This window comes from Elephantulus edwardii, unplaced genomic scaffold, assembly GCF_000299155.1.
Source record: "Elephantulus edwardii isolate Elephantulus edwardi_28Jun2011 unplaced genomic scaffold, EleEdw1.0 scaffold00177, whole genome shotgun sequence".
NCBI lineage: Eukaryota > Metazoa > Chordata > Mammalia > Macroscelidea > Macroscelididae > Elephantulus > Elephantulus edwardii.
The window spans coordinates 3832803-3853364 of record NW_006399927.1 but is presented as its reverse complement, the minus strand read 5'-3'; the positions used below and the strand labels follow the sequence as shown (position 1 = coordinate 3853364).

At 36.6% G+C, this 20562-nt stretch overlaps 1 protein-coding gene across 1 annotated transcript in view; it reads left to right on the top strand.

Annotated features, from left to right (window-relative positions):
* LOC102850783 (protein FAM19A1-like) overlaps positions 1-20562 on the top strand; it is a 1008886-nt gene that overhangs the window by 727289 nt on the left and 261035 nt on the right. Inside the window, exon 3 of the mRNA XM_006895951.1 lies at positions 744-884. Within this exon, the coding sequence (XP_006896013.1) occupies positions 744-884 (141 nt within the window). The remainder of the gene's footprint in view (positions 1-743; positions 885-20562) is intronic.

The following is a 20562-nucleotide window of genomic DNA, read 5'->3' as shown; positions in this document are numbered from 1 at the left end:
TTAGTGTGAGCTAAGAGAATCTTAAATGTGAAACTTGCACAGAAGTGAGCTCCCAAAATATAACACGTTTAAGTCAGGCAACCTCTTTATTCCATGTGTTTGCTCCAGGTACTGTGTGCTGTGCTACTTCTTGGTAGATAGAGCCCAGAACTGGTGCCCATTGAAGGCTAATCTTTGGTGCTTTTTGTTATATGTAATGTGTAGCTGTGGTGCTGGAGAGGAGTATTGAATGTACTATGGACTGCCAAGAAAACAAACAGATTCATCCTAGAGAGGGTTAAACCAGACTGCTCCTTGGAGGCAAGGATTCTGGGGATTCGTCTGACATACTTTGGACATGTTGCAAGGAGGGACAGGTCTTTGGAGAGGGACATCATGCTGGCTAGAGTGGAGGGACAGCACAGGAGGGAAAGACCCTCTATGAGGTGGATTGATTCAGTGACTGGGGTAATCGGGATGGGTGTGTAAGAGGCAATGAGATTGGCACAGGATAGAGCAGGGTTTAGGGCTGTTGTACATAGGGTCACTATGAGTCGCAAATGACTGGACGGCACATAACAACAACAGCAACAATATGTAGCAGTATAATGCTTGTCATTTCCAAGATAATCCATTGCCCAGAGAGAACCTCTTGGTAATTTTCTTCCACAGGGAAAAAAAAATTGCTGACTAGCAGCTAAGACATCTGAATGGCCACCAGCCTCTCACTCACCACTACCCTCTTTCTTTCTCTCTCTCTCCAGAAGGAGGGACGTGTGAAGTGATAGCAGCACACAGATGTTGTAATAAGAATCGCATTGAGGAGCGATCACAAACAGTAAAGTGCTCCTGTCTGCCTGGGAAAGTGGCTGGGACCACCAGAAACCGACCCTCCTGTGTGGATGGTAAGGAGTTGCTTGTACTTCTTTTTCTAAGTTTTCTTCCAGGTGTTCACTATGTTTAATTCATTTTCTTGTTTCATCTAAAAATGGTTCAGGATAGTGGACAACTTCAATGCTCAGAAAAACATTCAAATTCTTGTTTCTCTGGGCTTGAGGGTCCCAGATTAGCTCTATTTTAAGTCTGTCTATTTTTTTAAGAGAAGATTGCTGTTGTTATTAGATGTTCTCAAGTTGACTGTGACTCACAGTGACCTTATGAACAACAGATTGAACTTACCCTATCCTGCACCATTGGGGTAAAAGAATGTTTTCAAGTCAAGAGATCTGAGGGCCCGGTTCCTCTGGGAGATCATTTTTTCTATGAATATAAGTAAACTATTAGAATTGAAAACTATACCCATGATAAGCTTGATAGATGCTATTTCTACATACGTATTTGTACCTACTGGAAATATATCCAGGTATATGGTGCAGCCAATAGGACAAAGAGATTATCAAGTTCTTAACCATAAGGATTGCCATAACTCTGAGGGGGAAAGCCTTCATTCACAGGGCCTTAAGACGGTGGTCTTACAGAAAATTGTTATGTCAGATCAATTAGTATACCATATACCACAAAGAAAATTATATGCATCCTGCTTTGGTGAGTACCTGATGGGGGCTTGAGAGCAACCATATAAAGTTAAATCATTGGTTTGGAGCAAAAAGGAGGGAAGAAAATAAAGGATGAATGGAAATAATTTGTCTATAATATGAGTAGGCCTCATAAACCTCCAACCCTCCATGACCCTGAAACCAGAAGATTTAGCCAGTGTCTGACCACCAATGCCGATATCTAGAACATAGAGGGACCCGCAGATGGATCATAATAGAGGGTTCTAGATAGAGTGGGAGACAAAACTCAAAACCATGAAAATGGCCAGATCTATTGGTATAATAAAGACTAGTAGACTCTACCACTCATGTTGTGGTCTTTTGTCACTCTTTGAGCCTGGAACAAAATTTATCCCTGTGGCTCAACATTCAGCCAAACAATAGACAAGTGAATAACACCAGGGAGGCACTCAGTCCTTAGAATCATAACTGTACAAGGTCAAAAGGGCAGCATCTTCCCAGAGATACAGCTCAGAAAGCAGGAAGGAAAAGGCTAGAAGGAATGATCCATGGGAAAGAAGCAAGAGTGCTGTTCCAGTATGCAGATTGTAGTCAATCTCATAAAACAGAGCTTGTAGATGGCTACATGTATACAGTCTGCTCTCTTAATTTTTACTCAAATCCAGATAATATTTTTAAATAAATTCTCTCAAGAATAAAATAAATTAATAATAATTAGAGTTGAATCCTTGAATAACATGGAGGTTAGGAATTCTGATTTTCTACCCAGTCAAAAATCCAAGTATAATTTAGTTGACACTTGAATGACACTTAAATGTTCAACTATCTGCTTAAAACACTAATCCTTTCTGCATGATCAGCTCATCAGATGTTCAAAATACTTAGGCTTACCACAACAGCAACAGAGAAAATGTCTCAGTGTAAGTGGCCCAAACAATTCAAACTTGTGTTCTTTAATATCTATTGGACTATGTGCAATGTTCAAAATAGTAACTATAGTAAAGGAAACAATAGTTTACCTTTATTCAGCAGGTATTTAATAAGCACATAATAAATGTTAGGCCTACATGATTGTGATACATTCATGAACAAATATAACTGTGTTGAGTATCAAACAGCAAGTCTGGGGCTAAGCACTACTTATGAAATACTTAATCCTTTCAAATATCCAACTAGGTTAGTTATCTACTACTTTGTAATGATTACCTCAAAACTTAGCTCCTTAAATCAGTGATTATTGTTTTATAGTGTCTGCACGTTAGAAATTCAGCCAAACTGAGTGACTCTGGCTCAAGGTCTTCCATACGGCCAAGATCTAGAGATTAGTGGTAGTTGCTGTCAGCCCTCGCTTATGGAAATCTTCAGTACAATAGGGAAAAAAAGCATTGTCCTGGCCCATCCCATAATCACAGTCCAGAGCAAATTCTATTTGAGGGCGTATCTTATACCACTTACACCAAACAATATTATGTTGTGATCAATAAAGTTTTCATGGCTAACAAAATTCAGAAGTAGATCCTTATTAGGCCTTGTTTCCTAGTTTATCTCAGGAAGCTCAGCTGAAAGCTGTCTATCGTAGGTGATCTCATTGACCTTTTACAGATATTGATGGCATAGCTTCAAGTATCACAGAGATACGCAGGCCTCTACAGTACAAAAACTCATAGATGGGTGTTGGGTAACATAATTAGTCCTGCTTAGCTAGTGCTGAAGATTGTTCTAGGCTGACTAGCTCACATGGTTTTGGGCAGGTGATGTTCATCTCTTGCCATGCAGACCTCTCCAGAGGAGTTTGATGTCCTCAACAGGGCAGCTCCCTCTGCGAACCAAGAGAGAATAACATGGAAGGCACAATGTCTTTTATGACTTAACCTCAGGGTTGTACTGTTTCATTTCTACAATGTCCTGTTGTTTAAACAAGTTAACCTAGTCAGGATGTAAAGGACCACAAGGACTTTAGTGGAAGGAGGGAGAAATCATTAAAGATTATTTCAATAAGCAGACTCTTCCCTTCACTCTCAATTTTAAAATTAATAAAATTAAACTTGGAAAGATAAAATCATTTCCCATTGTTATCATAATTTGATTGATTCTATAACAAAATTTTTACTATCACCTTTAAAAAAATTAATAGCTACTGTCAAACTGTGAGTCCAAGGCTCAAAGTGTCTACAGATTTCTTTCTTCATCTTTTATCTTTGATAATTTTAGATCTGAGTCTGATTTGATCCTCAAACTTCAGTAAGAAATACAAAGATAAATGAATCATTTGAGCAAGGTCACACACCAAGAATGAGAACCTCTCTTGACTTGGAGTTTCTTGTTCTTTCTCTGGATACAGATAGAAGAGGACATTTTCTAGATTGGTTTATTATTTTAGTCTCCTAGTACTACTATTTCATGAATACTTAAATCAGCTACTGTTACTTCACAGAACAGTAATTTATTTTTTCATAATTCTGGAAGCTAGAATTTCAAAGTCTCAATCATGTCATTCACTCCTTACAGTTTTCAAGAGTTCTTTGGTTCCTTGGCTGGTGAACAATAACCACATGGCATTTATCTTCCCCCCACCCCCCAAGCATAATTGTGTCTAATCTGCTCTTTTCATAACTCAGAACTGATCTAATTAACAAATCTTAGAAAGTCCCATTTTCACATAGGATGATAGCCACTATATTATAAAACATTTTTAAGGGACATAATTTAATCCATAACACTTTCTGTATATTTTCATTGTGTAACATTAGGGATGATAGAAAGAGAATTGATGCCTCTGAGCTGTGGTGCTGGAGAAGAGTGTTGAATATACTATGGACTGCTAAGAGAACAAACAGGTTTGTCCTGGAGAGTATGAAACAAGAATGCTCCTTGGAGTCAAGGATTCTGAAGCTTCATGTGACATACTTTTGGCATGTTGCAAGGAGGGACTGGTCCTTGGAGAGGGACATCATGTTTAGGAGAGTGGATGGACGGCACAAGAAAGGAAGACCCTCGATGAGATGCATCGATTCTGTGAGTGGAGTGGTGGGAATGAGTGTGTTTGAGACAGAGAGGTTGGCACAGGATAGAAGGGCATTTAGGGCTCTTCTACATAGGGTTGCTATGAGTCGCAAGCGACTCAATGACACATAACAACAACAACAACATTACGCTGTTAACAAGAGAAATAAATTCAGGTTAGGGTGAAAGAATTTAAGTTATTTTAAAGACATAAGAATCTCAGAGAATTTAAATGCCAGCAATTCAGCCCAACCTGTGGAATCTGGGAATGATTCTGGCAATTGCCATCTCATTTTCACATCTTCTTGATCTTAGTTTTCCTCTTCTCTTTTTTGTCTGGCATCTTACACAGTGATTTTAGCTTCTCTTCTCTCATAACCTAGGGAGCAGTGTGAGATTTTCATTCTGCTGGTGTCAATTGTAATGCAAATAGACATCATGAAATAACTTCCAGTCTATTAAATTGACTCAGTTCTGCTGTCTTGAATGCATATTCCCAGAATACAGGCTATGACCTTGGGCCAATATACTTTGCCCAGTCAGTTACAGTCAGTATGGCAAGGACATTCATATGTAAGGTCTGTCCTTTCTGTATCATGGAGAGGTCATAATTTTTTGAGGCATTCTCATTCATTAATTATTGTGTATTTTCCTCCCTCTCTCTTCCTTTACCCTCCCCAGTCCACTTTGTAATGTACCACTTGTTCCAGATTGTCATCATAAATATAATATCTAATCATACATATATCTTTAGATAATCATTCCCCTCATTTGTTTCAGTGCAGTGTTCATTTTCAGTTCACTTTTCCTATTCAGCCCCCAAACCCCCATGTCAGTCTTATTTTATAACAGTGGTGTGTAATACTAATTTGTCCTGTTGTGACTGAGATATTTCAGTAAGCATGTTTTCCAGGTTCACCCATGTTGTGTAGTGTTTTAAAAGTTCATTGTTTTTTTTTCAATGCTGCATAATATTCTATTGTGTTCCACAATATACCACAGTTTTCTCATGCATTTGTTGTTGATGGGCTATTGGGCTTCTTCTATCTCTTAGCTACTGTGAATAACACAGCAATAAACACAGGTGTGTATACATCTATTTGAGTCACAGCTTTACTTTCTTTAGGGTATCCTCCCAATAGTGGGGTGGTGTTGTTAAGTGCCGTCGAGTTGCAGGGCACTCATAGCGACCCTATGAAGGAGAATCTCAACGCTTGTGTCTTTCATCCTCTCTTCCAGGTTCATAGGGTTTTCTGAGGCAAGCTATTACGGAAGTGGATGCCACTCCTGCTTCCAAGCTTGTTTTAATCGGAGAGGGGGGGGTGGGCTCCACCCCACACTGTCCGCATTGGGTAACCAACCATTAACGCATTTGACACATCAGTGTCACAGTGTTCAGCCTCACAGCAACCACAAGTTACCGCTGTACGGCAAGTGGACACACCAGGGCTATATGACCTAGAGGAATGTTTGAACAAAAACGGTGAAAGACACGCCCGAGGCCGACGGATTAAAAGTCACCCACATTTGGCTTGGTAGCATCTCTTTCTGTCCACTGGGCCAACTGATCTCTCAATGTTGATGTTATTATTGTTGTTAAGTGCCGTCGAGTCGCAGGTGATTCATAGTAACCCTATGAAGGATAAATTATATTTCTATTTCCAACCTTTTGAGAAAGCACGAGACCAGCTTCCCTAGTAAGTGTACCATTTTATGTTCTCAGCAGCAATGAATAAGAGTTCCAATCCCTCTACATACAGCCTTGGTAGCATTTGTTGTGTACCACTATGTTGAATGTTGCTATTGTTACTGAGGTGAGATGGTATTTCACATTTGTTTTATTTGCATCTTTCTGATAGCTAGGGATTTTGAACATTTTTCCATGTGCTTGTTGGTTATCTGAATTTCTTCTTTTGTGAAGGATCTATTTATATCCTGTGCCCATTTTTGCAATTGAGTTGTTTACCTTGATTTAATTGAGGTGCAGGACTTTTCTATAAATGTTATATATCATTGTTTTTTCAGGTATACCATTGCCAAATATTTTTTCCCATTATGTAGGTTTGTTTTTACCCTGTTAGAGGAGTTTTTGTTGTGCATAAAGATTTGCTTTTCATAAGGTCTTATTCATCTATTTTATTCTTTCCTGGTGGTAGGCTTTTCATTATGCTTGGAAGTCTGTTTAAGCTGTAGATTAAATAGTCTAGAGTTTTTCCTAGTTTATCTCTGATAAATTTTATAATCTTTGGTTTTTCTCCAAGTTCCCTGATCTACCTTGTGTTGCTTTTTGTGTAAGGTATGATGTGTGAGTCTTAAGTTTTATTCAAGTGGCTTTTCAATTTTGTCAAACCATTTGTTAAAAAGGCTGTCATTTCCTTACTTAATATATTTTATCTCCTTGTCAAAATCAGTTGACTATAGGTATTTAAGTTGATTTCTGAGTTCTCAGTTAAGTTTCATTGATCTATGTATCTATCACTGTACCAGTATTATACTGTCTTGACCACCACTGCTGTGTAGTAGGATATAAGATCAGGGAGTGTGACGATGCCTCCTGCCTTTTTCTCTTTTTCAATATTGTTTTGCTTATTTGAGGTCTATTTCTGTTCTAGACAAAATTGGAAATTGACTTTTCCATCTCATTGAAGAATGACATTGATATCTGTATTGGGATTGCATTGAACTTGTATATTGCCTTTGGTAGAATTGTCATTTTCATGATATTGAGTTTTCCTATCTATGACCCTGACATATTCCACCATTTTTCTAGGTCTTTTTTTCTTTTTCACTGTAATGTCCTAAAATTACCTTTCTGTAAGACTTTTGTGTCTCTGGTAAGATTTGTTCCTAATTATTTCATTTTGTGATTAGCTAGTATAATTGATTTTCTTAGCTCCATTGCTATATTCTCTTTGTTACTGTAGAGAAGCCCAACTGGTTTTTTGTTTATTAAATGCTTTACTTTTATTATCCATCATTTAAAGAATTGTCCTGATATTATATTTTGAGGTATCAGATATCAACAGAAGGATGCCACTATGGTAAAGACCTTCTTATCAGTCATATTATCAACTCTCTTTACTACAATGTGCTTTCTTTAGAAGCCTATGTTCTATTCCCTTAAAAAAAAAAAACAACAAAAAACACTTTATTTTTTACATTGCTTTGCTTACAAAGTTTGTATACATTGTGTTTCATACAATCATTCTCATGAAATATGTTTTATAAAATGAATCACCATTAGGTCTTGCCCATTATTACCCTGTCTTTTTACTGGGATCCTTCCCATTTGTTTCCCCACCCTCCCTCTCCCCACCAAACTATGTAGCCCTATGGTTTTACCCCTACCTATCCTCACCCATCCTCCCCTCCTTGATTTCCTGTACATATTTTATTAGTTATCTTTCTATTTTCAATATTTGCCCTTATGAAATTGCATTAGTTCACTCAGCATAATGCAGTTCAGCCTCTCCTAAGTTATGTAATATTTTCCAAAATCATTCCCCCTTAGAGCTGCATAGTATTCCATTGAATGTACCACTATTTCTCAATCCATTTAGTTGTAGTTGGCCTTTTGGGCTGATTCCATGTTCTTGCTACTGTGACTGATGTTGCTATGAACAAATCTCTGTGTCTCAGTTCTAATTTCCTTGGGCTATATTCCTAGTAGTGGAATAGATAAGTCAACTGGATTTGGGTTTGTTTTTTTTTTTTATATTGATCTTATATGCTACTACTTTGTTGAATTGGTCAACTACATCTAATAGTTTTCTTGCTGATTATTTAGAGTTCTTTAAGTATATAGTCATATTATCTGCATATAGAGATAATTTTAGCCTCTTGGCCAATATGAATGCTTCCTATTTCCTACTCTCACTAAGACTTCCAGTACAATACTGTATCAGAGTGGTGATAATTGGCATCCTTTCCTTGTTTCTGTTCTCACAGGGAATATTTTTAATCTCTCTCCATTGAGAATGATGTTCACTATGGTTTTGTGTAAATATTTTTCACTATCTTGAGGAAATTGCTTTCCATTCTTATTTTTTAGAGGTTTTTAATCAGGAAGTGATGTTGAATTTTGTAAAAGGCCTTTTCTATATCAATTGATAAGATCATGTGGTCCTTTTTCTTTGCTTTGTTAATGTGATAAATTACATTGATTGTTTTACTTTTGTTAGCCATCCTTGCATACCTGTTATGAATCCCACTGGTTTGTGATGAATTATGATTTTTATACACTGTTGGATTCTGTTGGCCAGGGTTTTGCTCAGAATTTTTACATCTATGTTCATGAGAGATATTGGTCTAGAGTTTTCTATTTTGGTGGTGTCTTTACCTGACTTTGGTATCAAGGATATGTTTGCTTCATAGAATGAGTTTGCAAGTATTCCATCTTTTTCCATTTTCAGAAATATTTTAGGTAGAATCAGCAACAGCTCTTCTCTGAATGTTTGTTAAAATTCACTAGTTAAACCATCTCTTCCAGGGCTTTTTTGTTGGAAGTTGTTGCAGTGCCTGTTCACTTGCTCCTTTTTCTGTGTAGGTGTTCTACTTCAATCAGTGTCAACTGAGTGGTTCGTAAATTTCTAAATATTTATCCATTTCCTCTAGGTATATATATATATAAATAAAATATAGTTTTTAAGAAGATTACATTATTAACCTTTTTATTTCAGTTGCACATATTTTATCTTTTATTCAGATTATTTGTGTCATTTCTTTCTATTCCTTTGTTAGCTTTGCTTGAGGTTTATTAATTTTATTGCCTTTTCAGAGGATCAAACCCTGGTCTTGTTGATAATTTTAATATGTTTTCCTGGTCCTTGGAGAGGGACATCATGCTTGGGAGGGTGGAGGGACAGCGCAGCAGGGGAAGACCCTCTATGAGATGGATTGATTCGGTGACTGGGGTAATAGGGATGGGTGTGTCAGAGGCAGTGTGGTTGGCACAGGATAGAGCAGGGTTTAGGGCTGTTGTGCATAGGGTCGTTATGAGTCACAAACGACTCGACAGTACATAACAATAACAACAACATTCCATTTATTTCTATCCTAATTTTTATAATTTCTTTTCCTTTAAAGATTGTCAGGCTTTCTGCTGTTATTTTTCTTTTTTGTTGGATTAAATAAGCAATTTTCTATTTCACTCCTTTCATTGTGTTTGCTTATTGCTATGAATTGATTTCTAAGTACTGTTTGTCTTTTTCCCAAATTTCATTCTCCTTTGTTTCATGAAATTTTTTATTTCATTTTTTATTTCCTCTATTACTCATTCATTCAAGAAGGGTATTGTTCAGCTTTCAAGGATCTGGTTCTTTTCTCCTTTAACCTCTTGATTCTTGTAATTGATTCTTAATTTTGTATCATTGTAGTCTGAGAAAATACTTTATATGATTTTAGTATTTTTATATTTATTCAGGCTTGCTTTGTGACTAAAAATATTATTTTTCCTGGAGAATGTTCTGTTCACGCTAAAGAAAACTTGCATTTGTCTGTATGTATCTTTGAGATCACTTTGGTTCATTGTATAGTTTAATTCTTCAGTATCTTTGTTGAGTTTCTTTCTGGTAATTTTATCTTTTCTTAAGAGTGATGTTTTAAAGACTCCTACTACTGTTGTGGTTTTGTCTATTTCTTTTTTCAGTTCTTTTACTTTGTGTATTTTGCTATATCATTTTGGTACATAGGTATTTATTACAGTCATATACTCTTGTTTTATTGGCCTTTTAGTATTATATAGTGTTCATCTTGTTTTTTGTGATGATTTTTACCTTGAAGTTTATTTTCTCAGGGATTAATATTGCTACTCCTTCTTTTTTTGTCTAGTTGCCATTTACTTGGTATATTTGTTCCACCTTTTTATTTTTAGTCTGTATTTTTATTCACTTTTCAAGTATGTCTCTTGTAGATAGAATATTGATGGGTTTTGGGGTTTTAAATCCAATCTGCTACATTTTTTCTCTTCATTGATACATTTAAACCATTCACATACAGTGCAATTATTGAGAGGCAAAATTTTGTTGCTATCATTTTGTTGTGTTCTTTTTTACGTTGTTGCTGGTTGCCTTGCTTTATCCTACTTTCTGTGGCATCTTTGTGAGAAGAACTTCTTTCAGTATTTCCTGCATTATTGGTCTTGTTTATACAAACTCAACCTAGTTTCTGCTTTTCTGAGAATATCCTGATCTCTCCATCATATTGATGAACAGTTTTGCTAGGCACAATACAATTAGTTTACAGTTGTGTTCTTTTAGTGTATTGTCTTATTGCTCACATGTTTCTGCTTAGACATTGACACTTAATCTTATTTGTTCTGTTATTTGTTTTCCCCCAGCTGCTCTCAACAGTCTATTCTTGCCTTTGATTCTGGCAAAATGACTGGGCTAGATTTAGAAGAGGCTCTGGTACCAGGGATGTTATAGCTAATGTCAGATGGATCTTGGCTGAAAGCCGAGAGTACCATAGGAATGTCTATCTGTGTTTCATTGACTATGCAAAGGCATTTGACTGTGTAGATCACAACAAAATGTGGTGGGCTTTGAGAAAAATGGCAATTCCAAAACACTTAGGTGAAACCTATGCTTGGGCCAGGAGGCATTCATCAGAAAAGAGCAAGGGAACACCGCATAGTTCAAAATTGGGAAGGGTATGCATCAAGGATGTGTCCTATCTTCATCTTTGCAATATATATGCAGAACAGACTATCTGGGAGGCTGGGCTCTATGAGGAGAAGTGTGGCTTAGGATAGGAGGAAGATTCATCAACAATCTGCATTATGCAGATGACACAACCCTGCTTACATAAAGTGAGGAGGACCTGAAGCACTTGCTGAAAGGGTCAAGGATTGCAACCTTCAATATGCATTGCAGCTCAACATCAAGAAAACAAAGATTCTTACCACTGAGCTGATTGGTAGCATCAGGTTAGTGAAGAGCTTGAAATTGTTAACAGCTTCAGTTTGCCTTGACTGACTCTGTAATCAAAACTCTTGGTACCAGCAGCCAGGATAATGAAAAGAGAAATTGCATTGGAAAAGTCTGCTGTTAGAGACCGCTCCAAAGTACTGAAGAGCAACAATGTCATTCTAGAGACTAAGGTGTGCCTGATACAGGCTGTGGTCTTTAAAATCACTTGCTGTGCTTCAGGAAGCTGGACAATGACTAGGGATCATAGAAGGAGAATTGATACCTTTGAGCTGTGGTGCTGGAGAAGAGTACTGAATATACCATGGACTACTAGAAGGACAAACAATTTCGTCCTGGAGAGGGTGAAGCCAGGCTGCTCCTTGGAGGCAAGGATTCTGAAGCTTCATCTGACATACTTTGGACATGTTGCAAGGTGGGATCAGTCCTGGAAAAGGGACATCACTTTTGAGAGGGTGGAGAGGAAGACCCTAGATGAGATGTGTTGATTCAGTGACTGGGGTAATGTGAATAGGTGTACCAGCACAGGATAGAGCAGGATTTAGGGTTGTTGTACGTAAGGTTGATATGAGTCATATGGGGCTTGCTCAGCTTTTGGATATATATTCTCTCTTTCTTCATCGTACTTGAAAGTTTTCTTCTAGTAACTCTTCCACAAATTTCTCAGTATATTTTCTTACTTCTTTCTGTTCTGAAATTCTAATCATGTGCATGCTATTCCTCTTGATGGTATCCCACATTATTCTCAGGCTTTTTTCATTTTTCTCTTTTTTTTATTCTGTTTTTTGATATATTAGATCAGAACTGATTTATATTGTTTATTCTGTGCTCCATCTCTTCAATATTATTCATCTGTCCCTGCAACATATTAACAGCTTCTCAGACACTTGTCCTAATATTCTGACACACTGTTTGTTGTTTCTGTTTCATCATTTGTTTTATCTGCATTGTCTTTCCCCCCTATTTTTCCTTACTAGTTTATTTATAAAACTCGAATACAAATTTAAACAAATTCTTTCAATTTCCCTCACCCCTCCACCCATCAAATTGACAACCCAATGATTAATCCCCCTCCGTCTGCACATCCATATCCTCTGCTTCCAGCCTCTACCACCCCTCCTGGATCCTTATAGTCATTCTACAATAATGGTTTTATAGAATATTTATCCTTGTGGGACTGAGTTAGTCCACTCAGCATAATGCTTTTAAGTCTCTCCCAAATTAGTTAATAATTTGCAAAGTTATTGCTCCTGCATGCTACATAGTATTCCATTGTGTGAATGTATCATATTTTCTCAATCCATTCTTTTGTGATTGCACATTTGGGCTGTGTCCATGTTTTTGAGATGGTGCATTATCTTGAATTGCTTTTTTAAGTTTCTCTTGGCTTTTGCTAGTAAAATCTCATAGTGTTTTAATTTTTCTTTCACTTATTGAAAACATTCAACCATTGTATTTTTTAATTCTGTGGCAGAAAGTTTCACCGATTTTCCAGCTTGAGGAAATACATTGATTTTGCTTTTTGATCACTTTTAGGGGGTAATATCTTGCTTTGGTTTTGTGTAGGATGTGAGTTAATCTGCTTCTTCAGTATCATTGCTGCTATAGAGCTTTTCTAGCATGGGGCTCTAGCAGGCCCAGGGTCTGATGACCTAGCCTAGGGAGCTCACTGCTCCAGAGGAGGAAAAGCCACTGGTCATCCCTGAAGAACTCTCTGGTCCATGATCTGTGGTAACATTTGCCTCTCTTGGGGAGCTCCAATAGAAAATAGGAAGCAACTCATCCTGCCTGTGGTCATTGCTCTCTGTTCCTGTGGTAAAGATTGCTGGGGCTAGGAAGTGAACTTACTCTGCCTCTGATTTTTTTCCCTTTCTGGTTCCGCAGCTGACAGGAATGTTCACCATGGCTAGGGAGGCAACCAGAAAAGGAACTTGAGAAGAACTCACCTACTTCTGTTCCTTTCTCTCTGCTCCTGCAGCTAAGTTCTCTGTGTCTACTGATTCCCTAGGAAGGAAACTTAGTATGTTTTGTTCCAGGCCTGCTCAAGGTCATAGTTTCCTAAAATAAAATACAGGGAAAGGAAGACAAATAGGTGTACGTACTATGTATGCACATAAATATGTACTACGATCAGTGGTTCTCTACTGGAATAGCCCCACCTACCCACTCACTCCAAGATTATTGTCACAAACGTCTGGAGTCATTTTCTGCTCAGACACTGAGAATGCTGCATGTTTCTAATAGGTAAAATCCAGGGATGCTGCTAAACAACCTACTTTTCACAGAACAACCCCGTACAACAAAATCTGATTGAACAAGTCTATGATGCTGACACACACATGTCCTTCAATGTAGGAAAGACAGGTAGTGGGACAATAAAGCTGTTTTGCCTTTCTTACTAGAGGAAAATCTTGGCTCTTGAAGCTAATAAGCATTATAATAGCATGATGGTTTCTCATGTTCTATACCAAAGAAAGCATCAGGAGGTTATTTACTACAAATTTCCATTTTTTTTCCAGTTCATGTTTTTTCTATAATGATCTAAAACTGCCTTCAGGGTTTTGATGCAAGACACAAAAAGCAATGTCTTGTCTTTGCTGGCAGAAAAGAGGATGTCTTCCGGCCCCAAGTGTCTCTAAGAAGTTAAACTATATAAAGCAGTAGCATTTTGTCACTCAGAACATATTTGTTTTGGGATATCAGAACACTTTGGCTTGTTCAGAAAAAAATGACTACAAATATTAAAAAAACAAAAAAAACACCAAAACACAAAAACCCAACAAAGTATAGGATAGTCTTTGGTCTCAAGCTGATAGTTTATATTTTTCATAATACTTAACTTCTCTCAACAATAACAGCAAAATCCTGAATACATTGGCTTGCATGTGCAATTCTATTCACTACTATTATCAAAATTGTTTTGGTGACCTAGATCTGTACATATAAATTAAATATGAAGTATAGATATAAATTAATAATTCTAGTATAGTTATTAAATCTATGAAATGTGAAATAAAACAGACATAAGTCTAAGCTGAGCTATACCAGTTACCAATAATATGATCTTGAGTACATTTGATTTCTGAACTTATTACCTCATCTGTGAAATAAAAATAACAGTTATTTCTAAGTAATAAAGTTGTGGTAATTAAGGAACACATATAAACAGTATCTTTTTTTAAGTGCTTCCAACTAATTTACTAATGCTGTATAGTCACCTTCAGTAATGCATGTGCATTAAGGGAACTTTAAAAACCAAAGAAATACAACCATACATTGGTCTCACCAGGTTATCATCACCTTGAGATTATTACTTCTAACAATATGTAGCTTTAGACTCTATCCTTCAGTATTATTCCACAGTTAATAAGAAAACTCACAACAGAACTATTTTTTTTAACTATTATAACAATGTCTTATTGGTAATTTGTTTCACTGGAGTCCTATAGTAAGGAGCTGCCCAAAGGCACGCAGTTCAAATCCATCAATACCTCTTGCATTCCCCTTTTCCAGTTCCCCAAAAGTGAATAGGAACTAGCTTTTATTCATGACAGTAGAGAACAGTCCATACACCACATTTGTCCTAAACAAATTCTGCCTTTCATTTCCCATGGCAAGTGTTCAAATAGCTATCATTTGCTCTCCTCTGAAATTTTAAGTCAGTTTCCTTCTCTAGTGTTTGCAAAAATAGAGGACAGCTATAATTTTAAGAGAGATATATATTTAATTGTTTTAGGCTTCAAATTCTGAGGTCAAATAATTTAAAATTGGACAGAAATGTTGAAGTAAAATTTTATAGCAACTTCTTCAGAATATATATATATATCCTAGAGTGCTTGATTGCTTAGTGAACTTTTCAAACAGTGGGATGGATTTTATTTCAGCAAATTGTATTATACTGCCTGATAACTGAAAACACCAAAATATACCTGGAAAAATGAACTTATGAGAGGGTCACCTACTGATATCTATAAAAGCATTATACCTTTGGATCTGCACTTAGCATTGTTTTGTTATTAGGTGCTGTCAAGTCGAGGATGACTCATAGAAACACTATAAACAAAATATCTGAACCCAGTCCTGTCCTGCACCATCCTCACACTTCCTGATACACAAAAGCCCATTGCCACAGTCACTATGTCAATCCACCTTGTTGAGTTTCTTCCTCTTCTTTGCTGACCCTCCACCTTTCCCAACATCATGTCCCTCTTCAAGGAATAGCACCTCCTAGAACTATGTCCAAATTATATTAGTCCAAACTTCATCATTCTTGCCACTAAATAGCACTCTGGCTGCACTCTCTCCGAGTTTGTTCTCTTAGCTGTCCATTTGATCTTCAGTGCTCTTTTTCAACACCACTGCTCAAAGGCATCAATTATTTTTCAGTCATCTTTATTCACTGTTCAAGTCTTGGATGCATAGCTAGTAATCAGAAAGACTGTGGCCTGAATCAGACACACCTTAGTCCTTAAACTGACATCACTATTCCTCAATAATTTGGAAAGGTCCCTAACTGCAGATTTTCCCAGTGCAATGCATCTCCTTATTTCCTGAATGCTCATACTAAGGGTGTTAACTGTGGATCCAAGCAAGTTAAAGTTTCAATATCCTCTCCATCCATCATGACACTGCCTATTGGTCCCGTGGTAAGAATCTTAGGGTTTTTTTAATCTTGAGATGCAATTCATACTGAAGGCTGCATTCCTTTATCTTCTGTAAAAAGTGCTTCAAGTCCTCCTGACTTTCAGCAAGTAAAGTTGTGTCATCTGCATAACGCAGGTTGTCGATGATTCTCCCTCCAATCCTGACGCCATATTCATCTTCATTGATTCACTTAGCATTATTGAAAAATAAATAGAAATTGTTCCATTCACACCCTCTTTTGTTTATTCATTTTTTCTATTATCTAAAATAAGGAGGTATTCTACTCACTGTTTTTGGTTGAGAATAGCTAAACTTATAGTGTGTAGATTTTCAGGAATTTCAAATTACTTCTTGGAGATTTTAAGAGGATGATGACTCAAAAATAATTATTTATTTAAATTTGGAATTTTTCCAAACAAGTAATATGGAGAGAAAACTCCATTTATTTAGGTGGCTTGTGAAATTATAGCCTCGAATTTTAATTTCTCTATAACCACACATACCCTCTATGAGGTGGGTTGATTCAGTGACTGGGGTAATCGGGATGGGTGTGTCAGAGGCAATGTGATTGGCACAGGATAGAGCAGGGTTTAGGGCTGTTATACATAGGGTCACTATGAGTCACAAACGACTCGACGGCACATAACAACAAAACAACATAACCACACACACATACACAATCACACACACACAGTCTCACTCTCAAAACTCCAAAGCTCAAGCCCACTGCCATCATGTCTTTTCTGACTCACTGCAACCCTTCTTTAGGTCTATGAGGCTGAACTTAACAATCTTAGTTGGAGGAGATTGTCTCATTTTTGTTCTCCAGAGCAGCCAGTGAATTCAAACCACTGACCTTTTGATTAACAGCTCACCACTAAAATACTATGCCACCATGGTTGGCATATAATTAATAGTAATAATAATTACAGTGACTAACATTTTTGCAGTTTTATAGTGTAACAGACACTCTTCTAAGCATTCCTTTAATCCTTACCCCATTCTTATGAAGTGTACCTTTCTATCACTTCCATTTTACTGATCAGGAAATGAAGGGATAAAGGAATTCAGAGTTATGTTCAAAATCACACAATCAGTAAGTGAGAAGCCAGAAAATGAGCTCAAGCTATGTCACTGTCCATTCATCAGACACTGACTGGCAGAGACACACTTCATACCCCACAGGCCTACTATAAGATGCTAAAACATCTGGATGAGAAAGGGAAGAAAACCCAGCTGCATGGATACTGACAGAATCATCCAGTACTTCAGGCAATACCTGCACCTCCTGTTCCCCCAGAGGCTACTCAGCCATACAGATGATTGATGGTCCTTTCTAAGGTCACTGACAGAGAGTTGATGCATTTGTGCAAATATTGTTTTCAGTTTTACAGACTGGTTGAAGCTCCAGTTTTTAAGGCATGGGAGGATGAACTGTCTGTCTTTTGGGGAATTTTTCATGCCATTTAGTCTATTTGTATTTATTGCTTATCTAATTGATATCTCTTTCTGACTTAAACAACTATTAGTAGGGGAAATATCATCCAAATGACTGAGAAAATTAATAAATAATTTATGTATTTTTGGCATAATTCTTAGTTAGAAAATTCTCCATAATATTTGTAGGTCTTTTCTTGGTTGTGGTGATGCCATTTATTTGGTTCCTACTTGTAGTGTCTTAGAGCAAACACTGAGATCTGATGCCATCCTCACAGTATCTGCTGCTCTTCAGTCCATTGTAATCACAATGTCAGTTCATCTTGTTAGAGCTCTTCCTCTTTTACACTAGCTGACCCATTACTCTACCAAATAGGATCCATTCTCCAAGGATTCTCCACCTTAGATAATACACTGAAGTATACAAGGAAAAAAGTCTCACATGCCTGCTTGCTTCTAAGGAGCACTCTGATTGATAAGTTTATTCTAAATGGAAAAATGAATTTATAAAAGCAGATTTCTTTCTAAATATCATTAGTAGTGAATTTATTTACAAATGGTTATGACATTGAATTATTTTCTTATCTTAATCTTTTTTATTAACGAGTGACATTTATTCACCAATTTAAGTGTTTTGACCTAAAGTAATAAGGAAGGAACTAATGGCATATCCATTACAACATCAATGAAGAATTCCTACGAACTAAAGTTGTGATTAAGAAAAGTATCAAGAACGTTCAAAAAATGTATATATTATAGTTGTTGTGTGTCATTAAGTTCGAGTTGACCAGCAAGTGAGTTTTCAGAGGCAGTAAATTACATGGGAGGAGATTGCCATCTTTCTTCCAGAAGCAGCTGGTACCTTCAGGCAATATATGTGGAAAGCTTTTTTCTGGAGATATTTGACTGGTGTTCAGTTAGTGATAGAACCTTTTATCCAGTCCTTCTGAGTAGATTCCCTTTCTTTTATAACATATAACTCCTTAAAGCTTCAATAGAACTTTTTTTAAATGAGGCATTATTTGTTTTGTAATTTGTAAGCATGTTGTTAGGTACTACAGAACCAAGCAGAACTCAGTAAATCTATGAACCACAGACATGAATCCTGTCCTATCCTGTGTCTTCCTCATCATCTCCTACACATTTGAGTCCATTGTTGCGGTTACTGTGTCCATCTCATTGAGACTTTTCTTTCTCAGACCTTTCACCTTTCCACACATGATAAGCCTTTCCAAAGAATAGATTCTCCTGGAAGTATGCTTAAAGTATATGAGATGAAACTATCCTTGCCTCCAAGCTGCACTCAAGCTGTACTTTTTCCTAAGCATATCTCTTTGTTTCTTTGGCAGTCCAGGGGATTTCCCATAGTCCTTTAATTTCTTGACTTGTACTTCCTTGAGCTTTGACTGTTGAAAAAAGTCAAATTAAATCCTTGACAGCTTCAATCTTTTATCCATGTATAATGTTTATTGGTCTAGTTGTAAGGAATTTTATTTGCATTAAAGTGTAGGACATGCAATAAGTTATAATCTTTGAGATTCATTAGTAACTGTAGGGGAGTTTAAAATTTTTTTATTATTATTAATTTTAATGAAAATTTACAGAGATTTTGGATTTCCATTCATTAATTGTTGCACTTTTCTCCCTACCCACCAGTACACTCTTCTATTAGAAAAGTAAAAGAAAAAATCTTTCATTGTTTTACAATCCTTCCCCCCAGGTCCACTCCACTATGCAGCCTTTGTTCTGGACTCCTGTCATGACAATAATACCTAATCACATATCTCTTTTAAACAGTTTTCTCCCTCATCTGTTTCAATGCAGTATACATTATTTATCCCATGGGTTTTGTTTTGTTTTTTTTTCAAACAAATTTGTATCATTTGAATAAGAGTCTTCTTCCAAACCTTATGCTGTGTTCTTTTAGTACAGTTTTGTGGATTATTTGTTCAACATACAGATGGTGACAGAATACAACATATACCTTTCCTGATTTTAAACCTATACATACAGATGGTGACAGAATACAACATATACCTTTCCTGATTTTAAACCTATACACCACGAGTGACCCTGTAGTATTTGAAACATTGTTGTAAAAGTTTCCTGCATCCAAGTGACTACAATATGACAAACGAAAAATAAGTTGTTGTTTTCTTCTAATTTGGTATAAGTTTTGGTCATTCCAATTATTCTGAGTACTAGAAACCATCACACAGTTCTCTCATATTCTTGTAATAGATCACCATCCAAAGGGAAGAGGAGAAAGGAAGGATTACATCATAGACCTCTCTAATTTAGAAAGCACAATTATCTTTAATTTGTTAGTATCCTATTAAATTAATGGCAAAGTTATCACAATCCTTGCTATTTCTGACAAGAAAAAAATATTGTAATCTATCAGAATATTTTCTTTTTGGCTCATTCTGCTTAACCTCTAAAATAAGAATAAAAGAGACAGACAAGGGCTACACAGAGTTTTCGGCACAAGGAAAAAAGACTGACTGAGAGGAAAGGAGACAGGCAGACAGTGAGACTGAGGGACATGCAAACATGGAACAGGAAGGAAAGAATCAGAGTGAAAGGGGACACAATAGATATTAGAAGAATATTAAAATGGTTTGGTTAATTTTTGCTAGCTAGTGCTTTTATTCAATTTTGCAATTTATTCATCATGTTTTACAAAATTAAACTTTTCCAAGATTGTTACATTTGAGAAATCTTTTTCAGCCTGTTTTCTGACTTACAGAAATCCTATAAATAACAGATTGAAGCCTTCCTCAACCCTGTGCCTGCCTCACAATCTCCTATGTGTTTAAACCTATCATGATAGTTACTTTGTCAATCTATCTCATTGGGGATCTTTTTTTTCACAGGCACTCCATCTTTCCAAGAACAATATCCTTTCCAGGGACTGGCCTCTCCTTACAATATGGCCAGAGTCTCACAATATTTGCTTCTAAGGAGCTAACCTTGTCTTGGCTAAATTTTTTGTGCATTGTAAGTATATAGGATAGCACTTTTTTAAACTACAAACTACCATATATTCTAAAGGA